General features: G+C 33.4%; 2 protein-coding genes across 2 annotated transcripts; both read left to right on the top strand.

The window, feature by feature from the left end:
* The first annotated feature begins 16173 nt into the window (after positions 1 to 16173).
* LOC137815907 (uncharacterized) lies at positions 16174 to 18027 on the top strand. The gene has a single exon (XM_068619015.1). It carries the CDS (start codon positions 16174 to 16176, stop codon positions 18025 to 18027), a length of 1854 nt encoding a protein of 617 aa, XP_068475116.1.
* A 1631-nt stretch (positions 18028 to 19658) lies between these two features.
* Positions 19659 to 22234, top strand: LOC137816153 (uncharacterized). Its single transcript, XM_068619237.1, has 5 exons — positions 19659 to 20608; positions 20697 to 20823; positions 21007 to 21285; positions 21489 to 21593; positions 21675 to 22234. Exons 1-5 carry the CDS (start codon positions 20070 to 20072, stop codon positions 22125 to 22127), a joined length of 1503 nt encoding a protein of 500 aa, XP_068475338.1. The 5' UTR covers positions 19659 to 20069; the 3' UTR covers positions 22128 to 22234.
* The last annotated feature ends 545 nt before the right edge of the window (positions 22235 to 22779 follow it).

Genomic DNA, 22779 nt, shown 5'->3' with positions numbered 1-22779 from the left:
TACCTTAGGTTGCCAAGACCTATCAAGACATTTGAGGATCTTGATGTTTAGCTCTTCTTTTTCAAAGGTTTTCTCAAGGCTCATGAGGTGGTTGATGATGTGAGTGAACCTCTTCTGAACTTCAACAATAGTCTCACCCTTGAGCATTTTGAACATTTCATACTCTTGGATTAGAGTATGCTTTCTAGCTCTTTTCACCTCATTGGTACCTTCATGAGTTACCTCCAAGGTGTCCCACATTTCCTTTACTGATTTGCATTGGGAGACCCTGAAAAATTCATTTGAATTCAAGGCTGAAGTTATTATGTTTTTAGCAATGCAATCAAATTTGGCCTTCTTGCTTTCAGAATCAGGCCATTGAGACCAAGTTTTTTCAATGGAAGATCCATCCTTTTCAAATTTTGGAACAAAGGGGCCATTTTCAAATGCATCCCAAATTCATTTGTCTAGAGATTCAACAAAGATTTTCATTTTGACTTTCCAAAATTAGTAGTTCAAACCACAAAACAGAGGTGGTCTGTTGATTGAAGCACCCTCCCCAAAGGGTAATCTATCAGCCATATAAAAACAGTTTTAGGATCACACTTGAATAAATTTCAAGAACCAAGCTCTTGATGCCAATTGTTAGAATGTATGGCTTTAAACTAGAGGGGGAGTGAATGGTTTAAAGAGGGTTTTCACAAACTTTTTAGTCTAGAATGAAATTCCTTTGAGAAAACTTAATTCAGAACTCAGTTTGCCAAAAACACAAAGCAATTTAGCACAGCACCAGAAAAACAATCGGTTGTTTCGCAGAAACAATCGATTGTTTATACCAGTTAAAATATACAAACTGAAATTAAAGAGTTTAAGGGATAGAGAGATTGCACACACAGTTTATACTGGTTCACTCTTAAACCAAGAGCTACATCCAATCTTCCCAGAAACCACTAGGGGAATCCACTAAGCAATCAAACCTGGATTACTTACACACACCACCAAAGAAGTGACCTTGATCCCCTCAAGACACACACTTCCTTTGGCTCAGCACATACACCACCAAAAATGTTGATCTTGACAACCTCAAGAGCACACAACACTTCTTGACCTATCACACCAGAGTTAACATAAAGTATAGAAGGATTACACTTGTTACAGAATGATCTGAAATCAATACAAGATGAAAATCCTATTCCACTCTCTCTTTGATCAAAGCAATATCAAAGCAATCTTTCAACTCTTGAAAAACAAAATCAGTGAAAAACTCAAATATGTTTTTCTATGATTAAATCTCAGTTGTTTTTTGTTACAAAGCTTAACAAACTATTTATTGCTTTCAAAGATTGGTCAAAGCATTTAAAACAGAAGCACATTCATTTATAAAATCATTTAAAGCTCAGTCAAAGCACAAAACAGTTTTCTGTTATGGTTTGAAAACAAACAATCGGTTGAATGTGCGAATCAATCGGTTGTTTGGGTTTGACTACAAGTCAACCACCAAAAACAGTTTTCAACCTTTCTCAAAACACCTAAGTATAAAACAATCGATTGTTTCGATAAAACAACAGGTTGTTTTTCACTTAGTTTTAAAAACACTTTCAATTCAAAAGGTTTGAGAATACTTAAGCTTTGGATTCAATCAAGAGTGGATTTACACAGATAATCTACCCCAGATCCTATTCTAAAACACATCAGCAACAGCAAGCACATCCAGTCTTCCATCAAACTCAAAGGATTTGGATTCTTCAAAGCTTGAACACACTTGATTCAACAAATAGGACAAAAAGGACTTACCTTTGTTCCAAGGAAATACATTATTGACCACAAACAATGTATCGCATCCATAATGAAAAACCAGGAACAAAAACGACACCACCACCAACAAAATAATCCCAAAATCTCAAATGAAAACATGAACCATAAAAATCCCAAAAACCCGAAAAAAATCCTAATAAACCTTACCAAAGTTCGCGACCACACATTCTCCATTGCTTCGACTAATGTCGTTCTCTTTCCAAATGCCTTCTTCACTTCTTCGCAAAAATCATAAATTCGCTGACAATTTGCCTTTCGTCCGCACTTCACCTCCAAATGCCTTTCGTCCGCACTTCACCTCCAAATGCCTTTCATTCACATTTCTTCTTTTTCGCCTTTCATTCGTTGTTCGCACAGTAGATGGAAGAATCCTTCAGTGTAAACTAAAGCTGTAAATAAATACCTTCTTTCTTTCTTTCTTCCCTAACATGATTTCCAAAATTTGAAATTTTAATTCCTTTTTTACAATGACGGAAACAACCTTCATCATGTCATTAATTTCTGCACGTCAAGGTTGTATAGTGGCACATTTAATCCTCGGTTGTCAACTTAACATTTTCAAAAATAAAAAAAGGTGGGACATCTAAGTCTTTTGTTGTAAATAAAAAAAACTACAAAACTTATAACAAAATCAATGCACAAAATCAATGGTTAGACATATCACTAAATGAGGTCAAATATATATATATATATATATTTTTAAAGTGGATTATTGAATTAAATATATATATATATATAAAGTGGATTATTGAATTAAATTGGATCTTATTTATTTACTATTTTAATAAAATTTATAGATTATTGTATCACCTACTAAAATATTTGTGTTTTCATTCCTTTCATCACATCTACCAAACTCTCTTTCAAAGAGATAATCTCTTTAAAGACATTCATGACCTTCTATTAATTATGCAAATTCACATAGAAACTCAAGACACTCTTTATCAATTACTCCAACATTTCTCCACACCATTGATATTTGCTACTAGAGTTTTTAATTCACTTTGAAATCTCTCCAACACTAAGTATCCTCCTTTTTCACCTGTCATGTCACTACTCTTACCACACAATCCCTTCCCAATACGACACCACTTAACTCTAACACCACCATTTTACTTTTTCCTCTCAATATGACCATATCAATCACCACCAACCCTTCTTATGACCATTCACACTCCTTTATGTTTTCCCAAACTTTACCTCTCACCCTTCTCGCATCCACTTAACCATAAGAACTTCTCCCAAATACTTTTATGGTTTCCTATCAGCTACCCTTCCCATCACCACTACTATTTTCCTCCCATACAACCTTTCTTTCTTTAGCTTTACAACAATCTTCTCAGTCCTTTCGCCCACCCAAATTATAATTCACATACTTTAATGGTTTTGAACTCTTTGATTGACCTTTTTGTTAGAATATATGGTCTTAAACGAGAGGGGGGTGAATTGTTTAAGAGGGGTTTTTGAAAACTTTTTCAGCTAGAACAAAATCCTTTGTGTGAATCTAGATCAGAATTTCAGTTAGCCAGGAATTTAAGCACAAAACAGCAAAGCACCAGAAAAACAATTGGTTGTTTTTGCGAAACAATTGGTTGTTTATACCAGTAAAGCAATAACAACTGAATTTAAAGGAGTTCAAGGGAAGAAAGAGATACATAAATAGTTTATATTGGTTCACTCTTAAACCAAGAGCTACATCCAGTCCCCAGAAGCCACTGGGCAATCCACTAAAACAGATTACACACAACCCACCAAAGTAGTGACCTTGAACCCTTCAAGAAGCACACTTACTTTGGCACAACACACACCAAGTATGTTGATCTTTTCCACCTCAAGAGCACACAACACTCCTTGGCAACAACCTAAAAAATTACAGAAGATTCAGAACGAATTACACTTGTTTACAGAACAATCTGAAATCAATACAGATGCAATCCTATTCCACTATTTCTTGAGAAAACCCAAAGCTTGATGTGAATGTTCAAAAACTTGAAAGCAATCTTTCTGACAACTGAAAAACTCAAATCTCTTTCACTTGTTTATTTTAAAACATAAACAAAATTTTTATACTTTTCAAATATTGGTAAAAGCATTTAATGAAGGAGCGTATTCGGTTGGAAATCATTTAAAGCACATTCAACCACCAAAATAGAATTATGTTAGGATTTTCAAAGAAACAATCGATTGTTTTGGTTTGACAGCAAGTCAACCAACCAAAACAGTTTTCAACCTTTTCAAAAACACCTAAGAGTAAAACAATCAGTTGTTTCGACAAAAGAACAGGTTGTTTTTCACTTAGTTTGAAAAACACTTAATTTCATAAAGGTTTTAAAAACATATTAGCTTTAGATTCAACAAAGAGTGGATTACACTTTTAAACTACCCAAATCCTACCCTAAACACAACAACAACTTCAACCTTGCATCAAACACATTAGATTTGGAATCTTCAAAGCTCTTGATCACTCTTGATCAACAATCTCCCCCTATTTGATGAAGACAAATCCCTAGTTGCTTGTGTTGGACTTTGTTTGATCACTCTTAATAATCTTCTTAAATATGATTTTGTGGTTCATTTCAAAGCCAAATTTGAAAACATAGGCAATTAAGTATTAGTTCTACACATAAAGGTCATCCCAAATTGTTTCATTTTTAGTTTAATTCTTGAAATTTGTTGTGAACTACCTATCCAAAAACTCATTTTCATAACTCAAATCATCAAATTAGCCAAACTGATTAGGAAAAAGTAGCAATTCTAAACCTCGTTTTTCCAAAACCAACTCCAACAACGTCCAAACCTTCTCAATACCTACAACTTAACCATTCACTCACAACACCCCCTACCATAACGCACTCTACCACTACCGTACCAATAAAGCACATCTCAGCTTCCCAATTACAAGAACTGAGAGTAGAAAGTTTATGTTATAGTTGTCATAAAATATTATATCAAGTCATAAGTGCAACCACCCACTTTGTCTTTTTAATGGATGATGAAAGCCTTCTGACGACACTAAAAGGCTTGGCCTTTTGGTCTAGAACCCCTGACCCACCCAACAACTCCGATACTAAGTGTGTTCATAATCAAATTGATAAAAAATATTGAAAACTAGAAAATTTATAATTGACTAAAACAAAGCAAAAATTAGATTAATTTAGACTCTCTTTTTTCTCTAGATTTGATTTGTTCGATAACATTTGGTATTTGATACTTCGACATTGATTCAAATTGAACTAAATCAAAACTAATTATTTAATTATTATTATTTATTACCTATTATTTTACTCATATACAATATATGTGTGTGAGAGGTTCATGTCTATAAATTTGTCATGAAAGAGTAATACAATAGGAATGACGTGGATGAAGAGTTGTCCTACTAGTGAGAATGTCACAATATTAGCCTTGGAGGAGAAAAATGATAAGAAAAAATAAAATATTTCTGAAATGAAAGAATATAGAGGGATTGAATTTGATGTTTATGTTTTGAATTTCATACAATATTGTGCATGTGTGCGCATGGTGTTCGTTAGGCTTATGCGATGTAGATCATAGAGATTATCTAATATTTATACCAAAATGTATAAATACAACATAATTAACTCTTTTTTTTTTAACTGCATAAGCGTATATATCCCATATGCCTTTATATTTTATTTTAGTTCACTTTCTAATAAAAAGAGAAAGAAAAATGTCAATATTATAATTAAATTGTTTAATATTAGACACAATTTTGAAGAAAACAAATCTTTAATTATAATGAATTAGAAAATAAAATTATATAACATTAAGTAATCCCATAAAAAATACTGAAGACATGTACTAATAAAAAAATAATACAATAAAATTGTAACTTATCCAAACTAAATTGAAAATTTTGGTTTTGTTTAGTTTAGATTTTTTAATGTTCAAACTAAACTAAGTATAATTTTTTTTTGTTTGGCTCAAATGTGTTTTTAACTAAAAACTAAATCAAATTGCACAACGAACACCCCTACCTCACACTTCCAACTTCCCCCTAAAGCTCGCACTAGCCAACATTCCCCGCAAACCTTACACTAACAAGGTACAATTCACAGTCTACCTATCGTTGTTTAAATAAAATTTTGTAACTCCCACGATATATTACAATCATGACCACTTATAGTTAACCATCACTCTCATTCTCCCCTCTTCATTCATGATTGCCAACGACCAACACAATCCATGGGAAGGTCTTTACCCTTAAGTTGATATCCAACTCTAGTACACACCCTTGCAAATCCACTTTCACCTCTTACCCATTGAGGATGTTGATGTCGTCTTGGGTATTGATTGGCAACGCACCTTAGGCCTCATTACTATAAATTTTATTATATTGAACATCTCCATTACACACTTTAATACCACTATTACTCTTCGAGAGGACTCTCTTACGAAACTTCAACTCACCACTACAAGAAATTATTAAATATAAACCAATTTTTAGAAACAAAAATTAATTAGTTGTTATAGTGACTAAATTAGATACTATTTTAGAGACTAAATAAAATTTGGTTTCTAAATTAGTTTCCATTATTGTTAAATAGTTTCTAAATTGGTATCTAACTAGCTACCAAGGTTTTAACTACCAATTATTTAGATTCTAAATTTGGTAGCAAAAACCTTGGTTGTTAATTAGATACCAATTTAGAAACCATTTAACAATAATAGAAACTAATTTAGAAACTTTGGTCTCCAAAACAATCTCTAATTTAGTCACTATAGCAACTAATTATTTTTTGTTTCTAAAAATTGGTTTCTATTTCATGTTTTTCTTGTTGTGCACATCCTTCCACCAATTTTTACACCTCGTTCGGAACAACTTCATTTCCTCCTTTCACCTTCGTACATTCAACCTCTATCCCCTACACCACTACTCCCTCCCATTTCAATATTGCAACCCTTTCCTTATATCACCAAGCAAGTTATAAATCTCTACCACCTCAAATATAATTCATACTTATCTCTCACGTTTCAATCTTTTCCATTTACCCCACCAATGTGCGACTTTGTTGTTATCCACACTTGCAAAAAGATAGTATCTCTTTCATTATATGTGTGATAGTTGTCGTTTTGCTATCAAATTAATATAACTCTAGCGTAGACTTGTCTAACACTAGAGAGATGATAGTATAATTGTGGTAAAATGATCTCAAGTCGTCTCCCAACAAATCCAATAGTAAAATCAGTAAATCAGTGTTTAGAATCTATCTGCAAGCAATAAAAGTTAACAATAACAATAATAATAAAATGGGGTTAAGATAGTTATGCAGAAAATATAAAAGAGATTGAAATAACAAATAAAAAATGGTCGATCCCCAAGTTCTTCCACCATTGAATTCTTCACAGGTTCTCTAAAGATTAATCTTTTCTCAATCCTCCAACAGAGTTAAACCAGATTGAACATGCGCCAATCTAATTCAAATGAAACTCACTAGTAAAGCATGCGTCTACTGGTTTAATCAATACCCATTTTGTTCCATGTGTATACTCTGTGGGAATGCTTATCTCCTCTCTCTTGAATCATGCACTCAAGAAATTAATTAGAACAATGCGAACTAACTAAGAAACCAAAGTTTAAGATAAGGAAGACTCTCAATCATGCGTTCAAGTACAACCTCTCACAAAAACCAGTTTTCCTGGAGATTAGACAATAAAAACAACTGCTGTAGAGAATTAAAAATCGAAACTTTTATTGAGCAAAACCTCATAACTCAATGGGGAATTACAAAAGAATCAATTAAAAAGGTTTAGCCTTCCATGCGAAGGCAAAACAAAATAATTACAAAGAAGAAAAGAAACTAAGAAAACCCTATGAAGTTCTCCCTTTTCTCCTTGATGCTTGTGTCCTTTTATAGGATTTTCTGCTCCATAGATCTTGGGAAAATATTGTAGTTTATATTTTGATAACAGTTTCCAAGTTTCCAACTTTCCAGAATTCTTGCATTTTTCAGAAGATTTGCTTCCAATTCTGTTTCTGAGATATTGTAGATTTTATTTTCTCTTTCTTCTCCTCAGAATTTATTTCCTGTTTTGGTTCAAGAAGCAACTTAAACTTTTGCATATTTGACTCATTTACAAAGGTAGATGCTTCCTCCTGATAATTTACTCTAAAAACACAAAATTAACAAAAATAATAATTAAGGCCTAAATAAACCCAATTATAAGAATATTAATTAAAACAATGGATTTATTTATTATTATAGTCCAATAATCTATGATTAAGGCTATTGAGTGTGAATAAATATATGTTCATCAATGTGATATGTTAAAAAAAAACCATCATTACACCTAACACCAACTCTTTTCTTCACTTATTTAACTTGTTAAAAAAAAGACAACAAATGGTGCTTTTATATGGATTACTCAACATTTAATGCCATTACTCACTCTTAAACTATTGGATGAATTAGGTGATGCTACAATTTTTTCTGCATTCCAGATACCACCAAATCCAAGAAGTTATTGGGCCACCATAACAAATTTTTGATAATATCATTTGGTCTCACAAATGCTATAAAAATAGACTATTCCATTACCAAGAAGGAGGGTGAATTGGTGGTTTTTAAATTTTGGGAAAAAAAACTTCATTCACTTGAATAAAGAGAGATAAGAATCTTGAAATATAAAGAAACAAATATCAAGAGAGTAAAAAAGAAAGATTACGTAAGTATTTTTATATTGGTTCGAATGAATCTGGTTTTGCATCTAGTTACAATCCACTTAATCTAAGAGAAAATGTTTTCACTATCTTACAATGTTAGGATTACAATCACACTGCACATGCAACACATTCAATGATACACGAGATAATAAATCTACCTTTCTCATGAACAACTCTCAAGAAAAACAAATATAATATGCAAAAACTTACTACAAAAATCTTCACAAATATATTACAACATAATGATAAAGATATCACCTTAAAGTGATAATCAAAACGATTTAGAGCAATGAATTTATGAGCACCAAGTTATACCACACAAGCTTTTAAAAAAGGTCTTCACACAAGTAAGATTTTTTCACATATGTGTTTGTTTCCTGAAGAGATTCTTAATTGTTATAATAGAGATATTTTTAGAAAGAAGATTTATATTCAACACATATCTTATAATTTTATTTCTAAAAAGTTAATCTAATCGATTATATTTAGCATTAATTGATTATTATGTTTCATGTTTGATCTGAAAATAAAATTTGAATAAAAAGTCAATTATGTTCCTTTTTAAACAATTAAATACGCAAGCAAGGTTCTACTACTTTGAAAAGGATAATTGATTATAAATAAAAAAGACTAATCAATTAAATGTGCAAGGTGTAGCAAACCAAAAGTGAAATATTTTTAACATAATCAATTATTTTTAATTGTAATTGATTAAATGTGAAAATTATTTCGAATATTTGAAAAGCATAATTGATTATACAATCTGCTAATCGATTAAATGCGAAAGCTATTTTGAATACTTGAAAAACATAATCAATTATGAAATCTTTTAATCCATTAAATGTAAATGAATATATTTTGGAAAACTTAACAGGACCTTAATTGATTATACAAAACTATAATCGATTTAATATGAAATCATACATTTTTGAAAAACCAATGCATCCATTGCCTAATCGACTATTTAAATTAATAATCAATTAAATATCGACTATGTAAACAATAATCAATCACTACAAGAAAAACATGTATTACCCATGGATAATTACCCATGAACTTTTTTTGGTATGTAAATAGGTTTTTACCTACCAAAAATTTCGTAGGTAATGTTATTCTACATAAAAAGGGGAGAAAGGACTTTACGTACGAAAGTTAAGGTGGTGGGAAAGTTTTTAATGTATTTTAAAGTAATTTATTTTTTTTAAAAAAAATATGTTGGTTTCCTTCTGAGGAACATTCCTCTCCACTCACCTCTCAAACACTCTCACACTCTTGCTCCCTTGACTGAAACAGGTTTCCTAAACTGAAACACGAGTTTTTGTTTGAAAACGTCAATGGAGGTTCTGAAATCCTAAACCAAACCGTGAGAATGTGAGAAACCGAAACTGTAACACCTTCGAAGCTCCAAAACGCCCAAAGAATGAAACTTTGAAGTTCCCGTTTTTTCTCTCCCGGTCTCTGTTTCATTCGAAGATTTCAACCCAAATTCGTGTCTTCCGAAATCTACACTGAAATCCCCAATTTTTGGTTTCAATTTGTGAAACCAAAAGCCCTAATCTGGTGTTCGTGATTGTAAACCTAAATCTTGAATGGTGACTTCGAAAATTTCGTGAAAATCCAATGGAAAGCGTCGTCGTGGTCGTCGTGGTGGCCTGAAGCGCAGACGTTTCAAGGGCGATTTACAGAGGCTTATTCAAAGGTATTGAATTTTTTTTCTTTGATTTAGTGTACGATAATGTTCAGTTGGATTACTTAACATTTAAAGTGAGTTTAGAGAGGTGAGCGGTGCAATGCGGCGGTGCGATGCGGTGGCTCACCGCTTCCACCGTTTAGCACCTATAAATAATACCTATAATAAGCAAGCACATATTCCCTTACCTGTACTTCCTTCTATGTTCAGTATTCTGTTTTTTCTCTGTTCGGAATTCCCAATTGGGTTTCCTTCCTTCAGCTTTCTCTTGGATTCAATTCTATGTTCAGTTACATACCACTATAATGTAATAAAATGTTTCAATTCTATGTTTCACCTTCAGCTTTCTCATTCTTGTGATTTTTACTTAATTGATTTATTGGTTTGTTAAATCCATGGGTAATTATCCATGGTTGAATGCAGGGATTAAGAGTCTGTTGATATACACTTTTTCTTGCATTCACCTAAAATACAAAACAAGCTCAAAATATAACTAGTTTATTAATTCCACATTGGTATTCAGTTAATTTTTGTCTCTATTATTTGAGGAATGGGGGTAGTTATTGAGAATTGCGTTCAACCATATATGGAAAATGTGTTTCTCTATAATTTGAAACAGAGTTTCTTGTTAAAGATGTTAATGGCTATTTTAGTGTTGTCGTCTTTAATAGTAGATACTGATAGAGATTAACATGTTTGTTACAATTGATGTGCAGCTTAATAACTTTCCTCTAATATCTAAAATCGGTCTGTGAGAGAGATTATAGATTGAAAACTCACATGGTGTTTTTTGCGCGTGGTTTATGAAAAAGGAAAGGAAATAATTATGTTAAATTTACGTACACATATGACAGAAAAAAAAAACAAAAAAACACATTAATATCTCCTATGATGCAGAGGCAGATTACAGTAATCATTGTTCATGCATAGGAGATCAGAATAAAATTAGAAGCTATGCAAGAAGAAGACCGATCTAAACCTGGTATGCATTCTTTTTATCATAAAAGAAATGTTTTGATCCTTATTCAAAAGTGTTTAATTCTACGTTCAGTTACATACCACTATAATGTAATAAAATGTTTCAATTCTATGTTTCACCTTCAGCTTTCTCATTCTTGTGATTTTTACTTAATTGATTTATTGGTTTGTTATATTCCTGCAGACAGAATTTGATTTTTAGCTAATCCAAGGTCTTCTTTCTCGTCCAGATTCTAGGTAGTCATCTTTTTCCCTAAATAATGCAAATATTGAGTTATTTGGGGTTAGATGTTTCTTTGGATTTTATTCCTTTTAGTGTACTTGTTTATTTTGGTCTTAGAGGTCAAAGTCACTCTACAAATAATGGGTTTTGTACATAGTTTGCTTTGTCCCACAATCCTACTTTGGTACTATATAGTCTCTTCACATTGGCATAAACCAAAAAGGTTTTTCTCTTTAACATCCTGCTGTCTGCACAATTATAATTTGAGACCCTCAGTTTGACAAAATATTTAATTTTTTGTGCTACTTCAACATCACCCAAAAGAATCGTCGGGACAGTTGCACTAGAAATCAGATTTCTATTGTTAACAATATATTTTCCTTTGCTAATGCTGGCCTTATCTCTTTTCACCATTCAGATTGTCGAGCTTAGTGGGGCTGTAGTTTTGTTGAAATACACAACTAAGCCACAGTCATCAGCTCTGGGATTTTGGGTTTCTTGCTCTCCTGATTTTCTTAACATCTCTACTTGCTTACTTATTACATGGGTCCAAGGTTTGTGATTACATTTTTTCCCAATTATATCATTTTATTTATCTAGAAAAATAATAGAAAGTATATGTCTTACCAGATATGCCCAATATCTGAATGACCTTGTAATGTTTTTCATGTACTGTGATGCACCATTAATTTTGTCTATTCTTTATTTCAAATTCCCAAGCCCTTTGAAATTCATTTCCAGATTGTGTATAAGTAAGTTCAAAGGGGTTTTTCTTTGAAGACTAAAGGTCTAGTCTTCCACCCCTTTGTTAATTTTTTTCATTTCTTAGGTTTTTTCTTCATGTTTAGGCTACTTTTCATTCTGCAGTAGTGTATTAATCTCCCAACAACAACTCAAACTCTTGTCTTATTATTTGCATATTATTGTTATCAGCATATTATTGTTTGTATTTCTTATCTTATGTTTCTTTGATCTAGCTTGATAATGTTTCCGCTGGGTTAACTGAATGGAAAGGCCTCCTTTGAGACTATTGGACGCGTTTTAAATCATACTGTGAGTGTACTTCTAATGTTCATATTCATCAGGTGTGACATCTGTTTTCGCTCAAGACTTCGAATTTGTTGATCTAAAATTCTAACTTTGTTGTTATGCTGTATTTGGCAATTGTGAATATTTTTCTCCATGCACAGTTTATGTTCACGTTCACAAATTCTGTAATTTTATTTTTGGATCTTTACTCATGAAATGGTTTTTTATGGTTGTAGGTTGAGAAAACGTTAGAAAATAAATTTGGCGATTTTTTAGTTGCTTATTTTCCAGATCAGAGTCGGGTTTGTCCAAGGTAAAATATTATATTTTTTGGATGGAATTAGAATTAACTAATAAAATGTTGAATGACATTTTGCAGGTTCTGCTACATAAAGGTTTTCTTATTTTGTTTGGAAGCTTTAAAAATGGTGAGTTTGTCATAGGAGGATATTAGAAAATGTTACTGGATTAAGAGTAGGATACCAATCTCTTATTTGTACCAATCTCCCAACAACAACTCAAACCCTTGTCACAGATTTTGCTCCAACCAAAGAGTGGACCTCATAATAAACCACTTCACCACTCTAGCTCCCACTCCTCAGCAAATGTGAGGAGAACTTGGTCTGCATATTGCGGAACCTACTAGGATGTGTAGCAATTTAAGCTCAAGCTAAACCAAGAGAGCATGAGAGAAAAACCTTGCCTTCCAACAAGGATCCAATCTCAAAAAGACACTTTTAGGCTTAGAAAACCTTGCCTTCCAACAAGGAACCAATATGAAAAAGACACTTTTAGGCTTATATAAGCCTTGCTGCCAGTTCTTAAAAAACCGTAGGGCTATTACTCTTGATTCTGCTTAGATTACTCTAAGTCAGAACATCATTCCAGTACAGAGCAAGAAAATTATGCCACCTAGATACCACCTTATACAAGGCTTATTCCACATGCCAACAATGTGGTTCTGCTATGCCTCCTGGATGGTTTAGCTGGCAGCACATCAACCTCTGACCACACCTTTTCCACCCTTGGCAGTAAATAAGCAAAAAAAAAAACCCAACTTATACTGCAGTTAAGCATAAGGCTTGCTTAGATTACTCTAAATCAGAACATCATCCCAGTACAAAGCAAGAAATGAAAATATTTAGTCTCAATTAATTATCTCTTAGGTTGTTGATTGTTGGGATATGATTTATCTATTTCTCTTTCTCAACTTCTCTTAGTAGATATTATCTTGAGCAAATATTTTTAAAACAAACTAATATTTTTGTATGATTTTTGTATTATAATTTTGACTATACTTTTAAAATTACAGGATGTTGCTTTGAAGGTTTTAAACAGTTTAGGATTTTGTTTGTAAGAGGTAAGTCTTTCTGAAATAGATTTAAGTATACTCATATGCCCATTGCAATTTATTAGGATCTACATTATTTTCACTAATTGGTGGCATGTTGAACCTCTTTTACTAGAATACTTGGGTCTAAAATTTGCTTTATTTTTTGTTTTTTTGTGAATGGTATTAACTGAAATTACATACTATATAGACCTGTAGTTTATGATAATTGTTTGTATAATTGTTTGTTTATATCATAATGGAGAAAAGTAGATTAGGAAGTGATTGATGTCCTCCATAGAACTTATATAAGTCATTGATGTTGTCAAATAATGCAATAATTTATGAAACTCTTTCTTATTAAGAGATATCTTTATATTGGTTTAAGAGATGCTTTGTTCATAGATATCATTTTTTAACACAATTCATTGTTACATTACTTGCTAGTTCAAGGTGAAGTAACTTATAATACTCTTTTTTAATACATTAAAGGGCTAAAGGCATCTTTGTGGCAACTTCAATCTTTAGTACTGTGATGCACCATTAATTTTGTCTATTATTTATTTCAAATTCCCAAGCCTTTTGAAATTCATTTCCAAATTGTGTATAAGTAAGTTCAAAGGGGTTTTTCTTTGAAGACTAAAGGTCTAGTCTTCCACCCCTTTGTTAATTTTTTCATTTCTTAGGTTTTTTCTTCATGTTTAGGCTACTTTTCATTCTACAGTAGTGTATTAATCTCCCAACAACAACTCAAACCCTTGTCTTATTATTTGCATATTATTGTTATCAGCATATTATTGTTTGTATTTCTTCTCTTATGTTTCTTTGATCCAGCTTGATAATGTTTCCGCTGGGTTAACTGAATGGAAAGGCCTCCTTTGAGACTATTGGACGCGTTTTAAATCATACTGTGAGTGTACTTCTAATGTTCATATTCATCCGGTGTGACATCTATTTTCGCTTAAGACTTGGAATTTGTTGATCTAAAATTCTAACTTTGTTGTTATGCTGTATTTGGCAATTGTGAATATTTTTCTCCATGCACAGTTTATGTTCACGTTCACAAATTCTGTAATTTTATTTTTGGATCTTTACTCATGAAATGTTTTTTATGGTTGTAGGTTGAGAAAACGTTAGAAAATAAATTTGGCGATTTTTTATTTGCTTATTTTCCAGATCAGAGTTGGGTTTGTCCAAGGTAAAATATTATATTTTTTGGATGGAATTAGAATTAACTAATAAAATGTTGAATGACATTTTGCAGGTTCTGCTACATAAAGGTTTTCTTATTTTGTTTGGTAGCTTTAAAAATGTTGAGTTTGTCATAGGAGGATATTAGAAATTGTTACTGGATTAAGAGTAGGATACCAATCTCTTATTCGTACCAATCTCCCAACAACAACTCAAACCCTTGTCACAGATTTTGCTCCAACCAAAGAGTGGACCTCATAATAAACCACTTCACCACTCTAGCTCCCACTCCTCAGCAAATGTGAGGAGAACTTGGTCTGCATATTGCGGAACCTACTAGGATGTGTAGCAATTTAAGCTCAACCTAAACCAAAAGAGCATGAGAGAAAAACCTTGCCTTCCAACAAGGAACCAATCTCAAAAAGACACTTTTAGGCTTAGAAAAACCTTGCCTTCCAACAAGGAACCAATATGAAAAAGACACTTTTAGGCTTATATAAGCCTTGCTGCCAGTTCTGAAAAAAGCGTAGGCTTATTGCTCCTGATTCTGCTTAGATTACTCTAAGTCAGAACATCATTCCAGTACAGAGCAAGAAAATTATGCCACCTAGATACCACCTTATACAAGGCTTATTCCTCATGCCTCCAATGTGGTTCTGCTATGCCTCCTAGATGGTTTAGCTGGCAGCACATCAACCTTTGACCACACCTTTTCCACCCTTGGCAGTAAATAAGCAAAAAAAAAAAACCCAACTTATACTGCAGTTAAGCATAAGGCTTGCTTAGATTACATTATTTTCACTAATTGGTGGCACGTTGAACCTCTTTTACTAGAATAAGTGGGTCTATAATTTGCTTTATTTTTTGTTTTTTTGTGAATGGTATTAACTGAAATTACATAGTATATAGACCTGTAGTTTATGATAATTGTTTGTATAATTGTTTGTTTATATCATAATGGAGAAAAGTAGATTAGGAAGTCATTGATGTCCTGCATAGAACTTATATAAGTAATTGATGTTGTCATATAATGCAATAATTTATGAAACTCTTTCTTATTAAGAGATATCTTTATATTGGTTTAAGAGATGCTTTGTTCATAGATATCATTTTTTAACACAATTCATTGTTACACATTACTTGCTAGTTCAGGGTGAAGTAACTTATTATACTCTTTTTTAATACATTAAAGGGCTAAAGGCATCTTTGTGGCAACTTCAATCTTTAGTCTTTAGTTGTCGTTGGTTCAGAACATGGAATGGTTTCATGTAAATCGTAGTTGGATGTACGATAGATGCTATATTGGCAGAGGGGGTTTAAAAGAAAGTTTTGTGAATGGGGTTGAAGAGTTTGTCATTAAAGCTTGTCAACAACAGTCTTATTTGAATGAAAGGGAGCTTAGATGTCCATGCGATAAATGTCAATGTACAAAGATTTTTCCAATTGAAATGGTCAAGCTTCACCTCTATAAAAACGGTTTCATGTATGATTATCATGTTTGGATTCATCATGGTGAACAAGTGCCACATGTTAATGACAATGACGATCACGTTCGTGTTTCAAGTAGTGATGTACATGTGGATGAAAGTGAACAATTTGTAGCAATGCAAGACATGGTGCACGATGCTCTTGGGCAACATGACACATTTGAACCATCTAATTTTAATAACAGAGAGGAGCCTCCCAATGAAGAAGCTCAGAGATTTTATGATCTGTTGTTAGAGGCTAATGAGCCATTGTTTGTAGGTGCTGTAGATTCTAAATTATCAATGTGTATGAAATTGTTAGCTTGCAAGTCTAATTGGAATGTTCCTAACCAATGCTTAGATTTTATCACAACAATGTTGTCGGATGCTACACCAATAAAAGAGGGTTTGCCAAAAAGTTATTATGATGCTAAGAGGTTAGTGTCAATGTTGGGGTTGAAGGCTAAGAGGATAAATTGTTGTGTAAAAGGTTGTATGCTTTTTTATGACAATGAATATGGGAAAAATGATGGACGACTACTACAGTGTAAATTTTGTCATCATGCACGATATCATGACCCAAGAGTTGGAACAAGTAAAAGAAAACCAATTCGTCTGAAAAGAATGTTCTATTTTCCTATAATTCCAAGATTACAAAGATTGTTTGCATCTATGCAAACTTCAGGACAAATGACATGGCACTATGATAATAGAAGACCTTCGGGTGTGCTACGACATCCCTCAGATGGTGAAGCTTGGAAACATTTTGATCAATTACATCCTGAATTTGCCGCTGAGCCACGTAATGTACGACTTGGTTTATGCTCTGATGGATTTAATCCATATATTCAAGCATCAGCAAAACCTTACTCTTGTTGGCCAGTAATTGTCACCCCATATAATCTTCCTCCTGAAATGTGCATGTCTAGACCCTATATGTTTTTGAGTTGTCTCATTCCCAGTCCACATAATCCGAAGGCTCGTATCGATGTTTATTTGCAACCACTTATCGATGATCTTAAAAAGTTGTGGAGTGGTGTTGAAACATACGATATTTCAAGGAAGCAAAACTTTATGATGCGAGCAAGTCTAATGTGGACAATTAATGACTTCCCTGCATATGGCATGTTGTCTGGTTGGGGGACTCAAGGTAAATTGGCTTGCCCGTATTGCATGGAGCACACAAAGGCCTTTAGATTAGAACATGGACAAAAAAATAGTTGGTTTGACTCACACCGTAGGTTCTTGCCTAATGATCATACATTTAGGAGGAATAAAAAGGCTTTCAAAAAGGACAAAGTTGAAATGGGTGGACCACCACCTATGTTGACATCTGAAGAGGTTTGGAATATAGTTAGGAATCTACCAACAGTCATAGATGAGCCTCACAGGTCAAAATTACCAAGTTATGGAGAGTGGCATAATTGGACAAAAAGAAGTATCTTTTGGGATCTTCCATATTGGAAAGATAATTTATTGAGGCACAATCTTGATGTTATGCATATAGAGAAAAATTTCTTTGACAATATATTTAACACCGTCATGGATGTAAAAGGTAAAACAAAGGACAATGATAAGGCAAGAAAAGACCTAACATTGCATTGTAGGAGACCTGAATTTGGAGTTAAAGTTGCAAGCTAATGGGAAGATTCTAAAACCAAAAGCAAATTACACTTTAACTACAGGGGAATCAAAGTTAGTTTATCAATGGATAAAAGAACTTCGTATGCCTGATGGTTATTCTTCAAATTTGGCAAGATGTGTGGATGTAGACAAGGGGAAGATGCTTGGGATGAAAAGTCATGATTGTCATATATTCATGGAGTGTTTACTTCCTATTGCATTTCATTCATTACCAGTGCATGTTTTGAATCCACTTATCGAAGTTAGCCATTTCTTCAAAGATTTGTGCTCGGCAACAATAAAGGATCATGACTTGGTTAGAATGGAAGAAAATATTTCAATCATTCTTTGCAAGTTGGAGAGAGTGTTCCCCCCTGCATTCTTTGATTCAATGGAACACCTTCCAATTCATCTTGCAAATGAAGCAAGACTTGGTGGACCAGTTCAATATAGATGGATGTATCCATTTGAAAGGTATGCAAAATATTATTGTTATTATGTCAAAATAATTCATTTATTTGTCTAAATCCATCTCCAATTTACTTAATTATAGGTTTATGGGTGATTCTAAACGCTCAGTGAAAAATAAGGCTCAAGTTGAAGGATCAATTTCTGCATCTTACTTGCACCGAGAAACAATTCACTTTTGTTCCCACTATTTCAAGAACTTCATGTTGTCACCACGAAATCGTAGAAATGAAATACCTCGTGGAATTGAAAGTTTTCCATCAATGTTATCCATCTTTAACCAGCCTGGTCGTTCTTCAGGAAAAAAGTTAATCCATTGGTTCAACCATAAAGAATGGAACTCTGTCCATGTTCATGTTTTGATCAATTGCAACGAAGTAAAACCATACCTCGAGTGAGTATATCAAATAATTGACTTCAATTTTTGAAAAAATTGATCCTCTAAATAAACCATTCTTGATTGTTTTAATATGTTTCACAGTTCATTCTTGCAATCTAAACAAATAAGCTCATCAAATGCATCAAATGATATACATGCACATTTCCCTGAATGGTTTACGGGTCAGGTATGATCAACTCAATGTGATTAAGTTATGTCTTATTTAACCTAAAAAAATATAGATAAGTCAGTATCTCTTGCCTTTGTAGGTTACAAGTGAGCCTTTAAATGTAAGAAACATACACTTAAGGGAATTATCATATGGCCCTTTCACATGTGCTAATGAATGGCACACTTACTTCGTCAATGGGTACAAATTTCACACTCATGCATGGAGCAAGGGGAAAAAAACAATAAATAGTGGTGTTTATGTAAAGGGGCTCACGGAAGGAGGCCATGATGATTTCTATGGACTCATTGAACACATATATGAGCTAGAGTACAATTCTTCGAGCTCCCCGAAGAAAGTGGTGGTATTTTATTGTCAGTGGTTTGATCCATCACATAGAGGTACAATAGTGGATCCTAAATATGGAATTGTGGACATTCACATCGAGAAAAGGTATTTACCCTTTGATCCATTTATCCTTGCACATAATGTAAGACAAGTATATTATGTCCCCTATCCGACATCAAGAAAGGACAAAAAAAGTTGGTGTGTTGCAATTAAAACAAAGCCTAGAGGTCGCATTGCATCTCTTGATATGGAAGATGATGTTCCTTACCAAATAGATGAAATGTCTCATGTAAATGAAGTAATTGAAGTTGAAGGTATTTCAGGATTCCAACATTCGCAGGTTCATGTTGAAGAAATGGACGAAGATAATGAATTTCAAGATTTTCAAGAAGAGGATAATGAAGAGGAGTTTGAAGATAGTGAAAATGGGGACACTGAAGATGATTATACTGGAGAGGATAGTGAAGATGGGCAACTTGAACAAAATGATTCAGAAGAAGACAATGAAGAACATGAATTTGATGATGATTGAATTATGTGCTATGAATACATTATGGGATTGTTACTGTTGCTATTTTCTTGTTTATGTAATAACATAATGATTCTTCTGTGAAAGAAACTTTTATTATGTTGTGTGTTTTTAATTGCAGTATGTTCCTTTCATTTATAATTGATAATATAATTTTTTGGTTATAGATGTCTTCAGGAGGATGTGACCAACCAAAACCTTACTTATCTGGTCAAAATAAGGGGAAAAGAGTAATGAAGCGTAAAAGGCCACGATATGTGCTTAAAGTAAATATTCCACCCCCACCAAATGCACCTATTACACATGAACCTTCCCCATCCCCAACTCCTGCACATACATCTTCTCCTACCCCAGGTCTCACGCCTATCTCTACAGCTGCATCTTTTCCATGTCCTAGGACTGCAGACATACCTTTTCAATCAAGAAGAGACATTTCTCCCACCACATCTTCCCCAACCCCAGTTGTGGCATCAGCGCCTTCTCCATCAGGTACAGGACCCTCAACATCATCAGTACCATCACCATTGCCAAGGGTTACACCATTATCAACACCTTCACCGCTATCAGTGCCTTCTAGAATCAATGATTGTGCTATTGGGGAAGGTGCGCGGATTTACCGTGATAGAGGTGATGCAGAATCAAACAATGAGGATGACACTCTCTCAGTTGGTCATGCTCTTCCTATGATTTCACCTTATGGTAATGGGTAAGTAAAGACCATAAATAAAATCTTTCACATTATTTCTTTTATCAATTTATTATCTAATAATTTCTTTATTACTTGTTTTTTTAAGGTTTCATCCATGTAGGGTTGCATCACAGGCAATCACATTCATCATTAAACAACAATATTTTCAGCCATGGCTTACATGGGGTTCAATGACTGATGAAGACAGAGAAATCTTCTTCAAACGTTTTAAAGTATTTCTTCTTATATTTAATATTAACAATACTTGTTATATTATACATGTTGCATTTAATTAAAATGTCAATTTCTTTTGGTATTTGGCATCTTCCATAATTGAATTCTCAGTTATTATTTATTTAAAGTGTTGTATTAAAAAATTCTTCACTTTTTTAACTATAAATTTTGTGTTTACATAGAAAAAAGTCTGTTGGAAACCTGAACATGAGGAAAGGATTAAAAAAAACTTCCACTCAAAAGCCGCACATAGGTTATCTGAAATGTTCATGGAAGCTAGAAAAAATGGGAAAAAGCCTATTTGGATGTTTGACGATGTCTGGACTTCTTTGCTATCTCAGTGGAATTCACCTGACTTTCGTTCCAAGTGTAGTCAAAACCAAAAAAACCGAACATCTGACACAGGTGGTTCTTTACACACAGGTGGCTCCATTAGTACACATGAGCATGCCATTCGCATGGTATGTATTCACGAAACATATAAGTTACATTGGACTTTGTTTGTAATTGGTTTTGAATTATGTTTTATGATTACATATTATTCTATTATACAATGTTTGAAGGTTAGATATTTGATAATACTACATTGGATTATATCAAGTTTAAGAAGTTGGATGGTATTGTTTTGCATAAAAATAATATTATTTATGTTTGTTGTTTATAGGCAAAACAGTTGGGTCGTCCTGCATATATTGATGAGGTATTTATGCAGACTCATATACGAAAAAGTAGTGGTGAATTTGTTGATGAAAGATCGAGACGTACACACGTGAGTTACATTTTGTTGTTATTTTTCTTTATTTTAGTTATATATTGTACATATGACATTATTTTTGTGTATCAATAATAGGAAGAATTTCAGAGTAGACTTTCCCAAGTTAGATCAGAGGTTGCATCTGGATCATCCCCCATAGATTCTGCAGAGGAAGACAGAATTAGACTTGAAAGTTGGCTTCTTGCAGCAGGTGGCAAGAAGAAAGGTCGAATCTACGGGGTTGGAGACTTGGCTCATAACTTTAAACGTGGTAATACTCTCACCTATAATCAACCTTCAAGTTCCTCTGAGGATTCACCAAGCGTTTTGTTGCTAAAGGAAGAAGTTCGAAATTATAAGGAACACAATGATAAACTCACCGAGCATGTGAAATCATTGGTTAGTATCATTCTTCCTTTCCTTCCTTCCGAAGCACGAAGTTCTGTTGCTCAACAATCTCAACAAGTATTGTCGCCACAAGAACCGCCAAGGCAAAAGGAACCACCTACGCAACAACAAGATGACGATAATCATTATGCAGATTATTAGGATTATGTTTGTAGTTTTTTTGAACAACAAATTACATTACAAGTTCACTTGACTTTTGAATTAGGATCTTTAGTTATGTTTCAAGTTTGTTTTGATTTTTAGATGTTTCAAGTGGACTTGACTTTATATTATGTTATCTTTTATATGATGAGACTTTAATTATGTTATATTTGAATTTGAAATTAAATGTGTGTTGGATATGTTAAATTATATAGGTTTTAAAAAAGGCATTCATTTAAATGTATGAATAGACATTTTGATGGATTCATGATTACATACGGAATTACCTACGGATTGATGTTCGTGGGTATTACCCACGGACGGAGGTTCGTGGGTATTACCCACGGACGGAGGTTCGTGGGTATTACCCACGGACGGAGGTTCGTGGGTATTACCCACGAACGGAGGTTCGTGGATATTACCCACGGACTGATGTTCGTGGGTATTCCTTACGGACTGATGTTCGTGGGTATTACCCACGGACTGATGTTCGTGGGTATTACCCACGGACTGATGTTACCTACGGGTTCATATTTCGTAGGTAAATTACCGACGCCAACATTACATACGAATTTTTTTCCGTGGGAAATCCGTAGGTAATGTTGATTTACCTACGGATTTCTGCTGTTACATACGGATTTTGTCTGTAGGT

This window comes from Phaseolus vulgaris, chromosome 1 (genome assembly GCF_000499845.2).
Source record: "Phaseolus vulgaris cultivar G19833 chromosome 1, P. vulgaris v2.0, whole genome shotgun sequence".
Taxonomy (NCBI): domain Eukaryota; kingdom Viridiplantae; phylum Streptophyta; class Magnoliopsida; order Fabales; family Fabaceae; genus Phaseolus; species Phaseolus vulgaris.
This window is presented reverse-complemented; position numbering and strand designations above follow the sequence as displayed.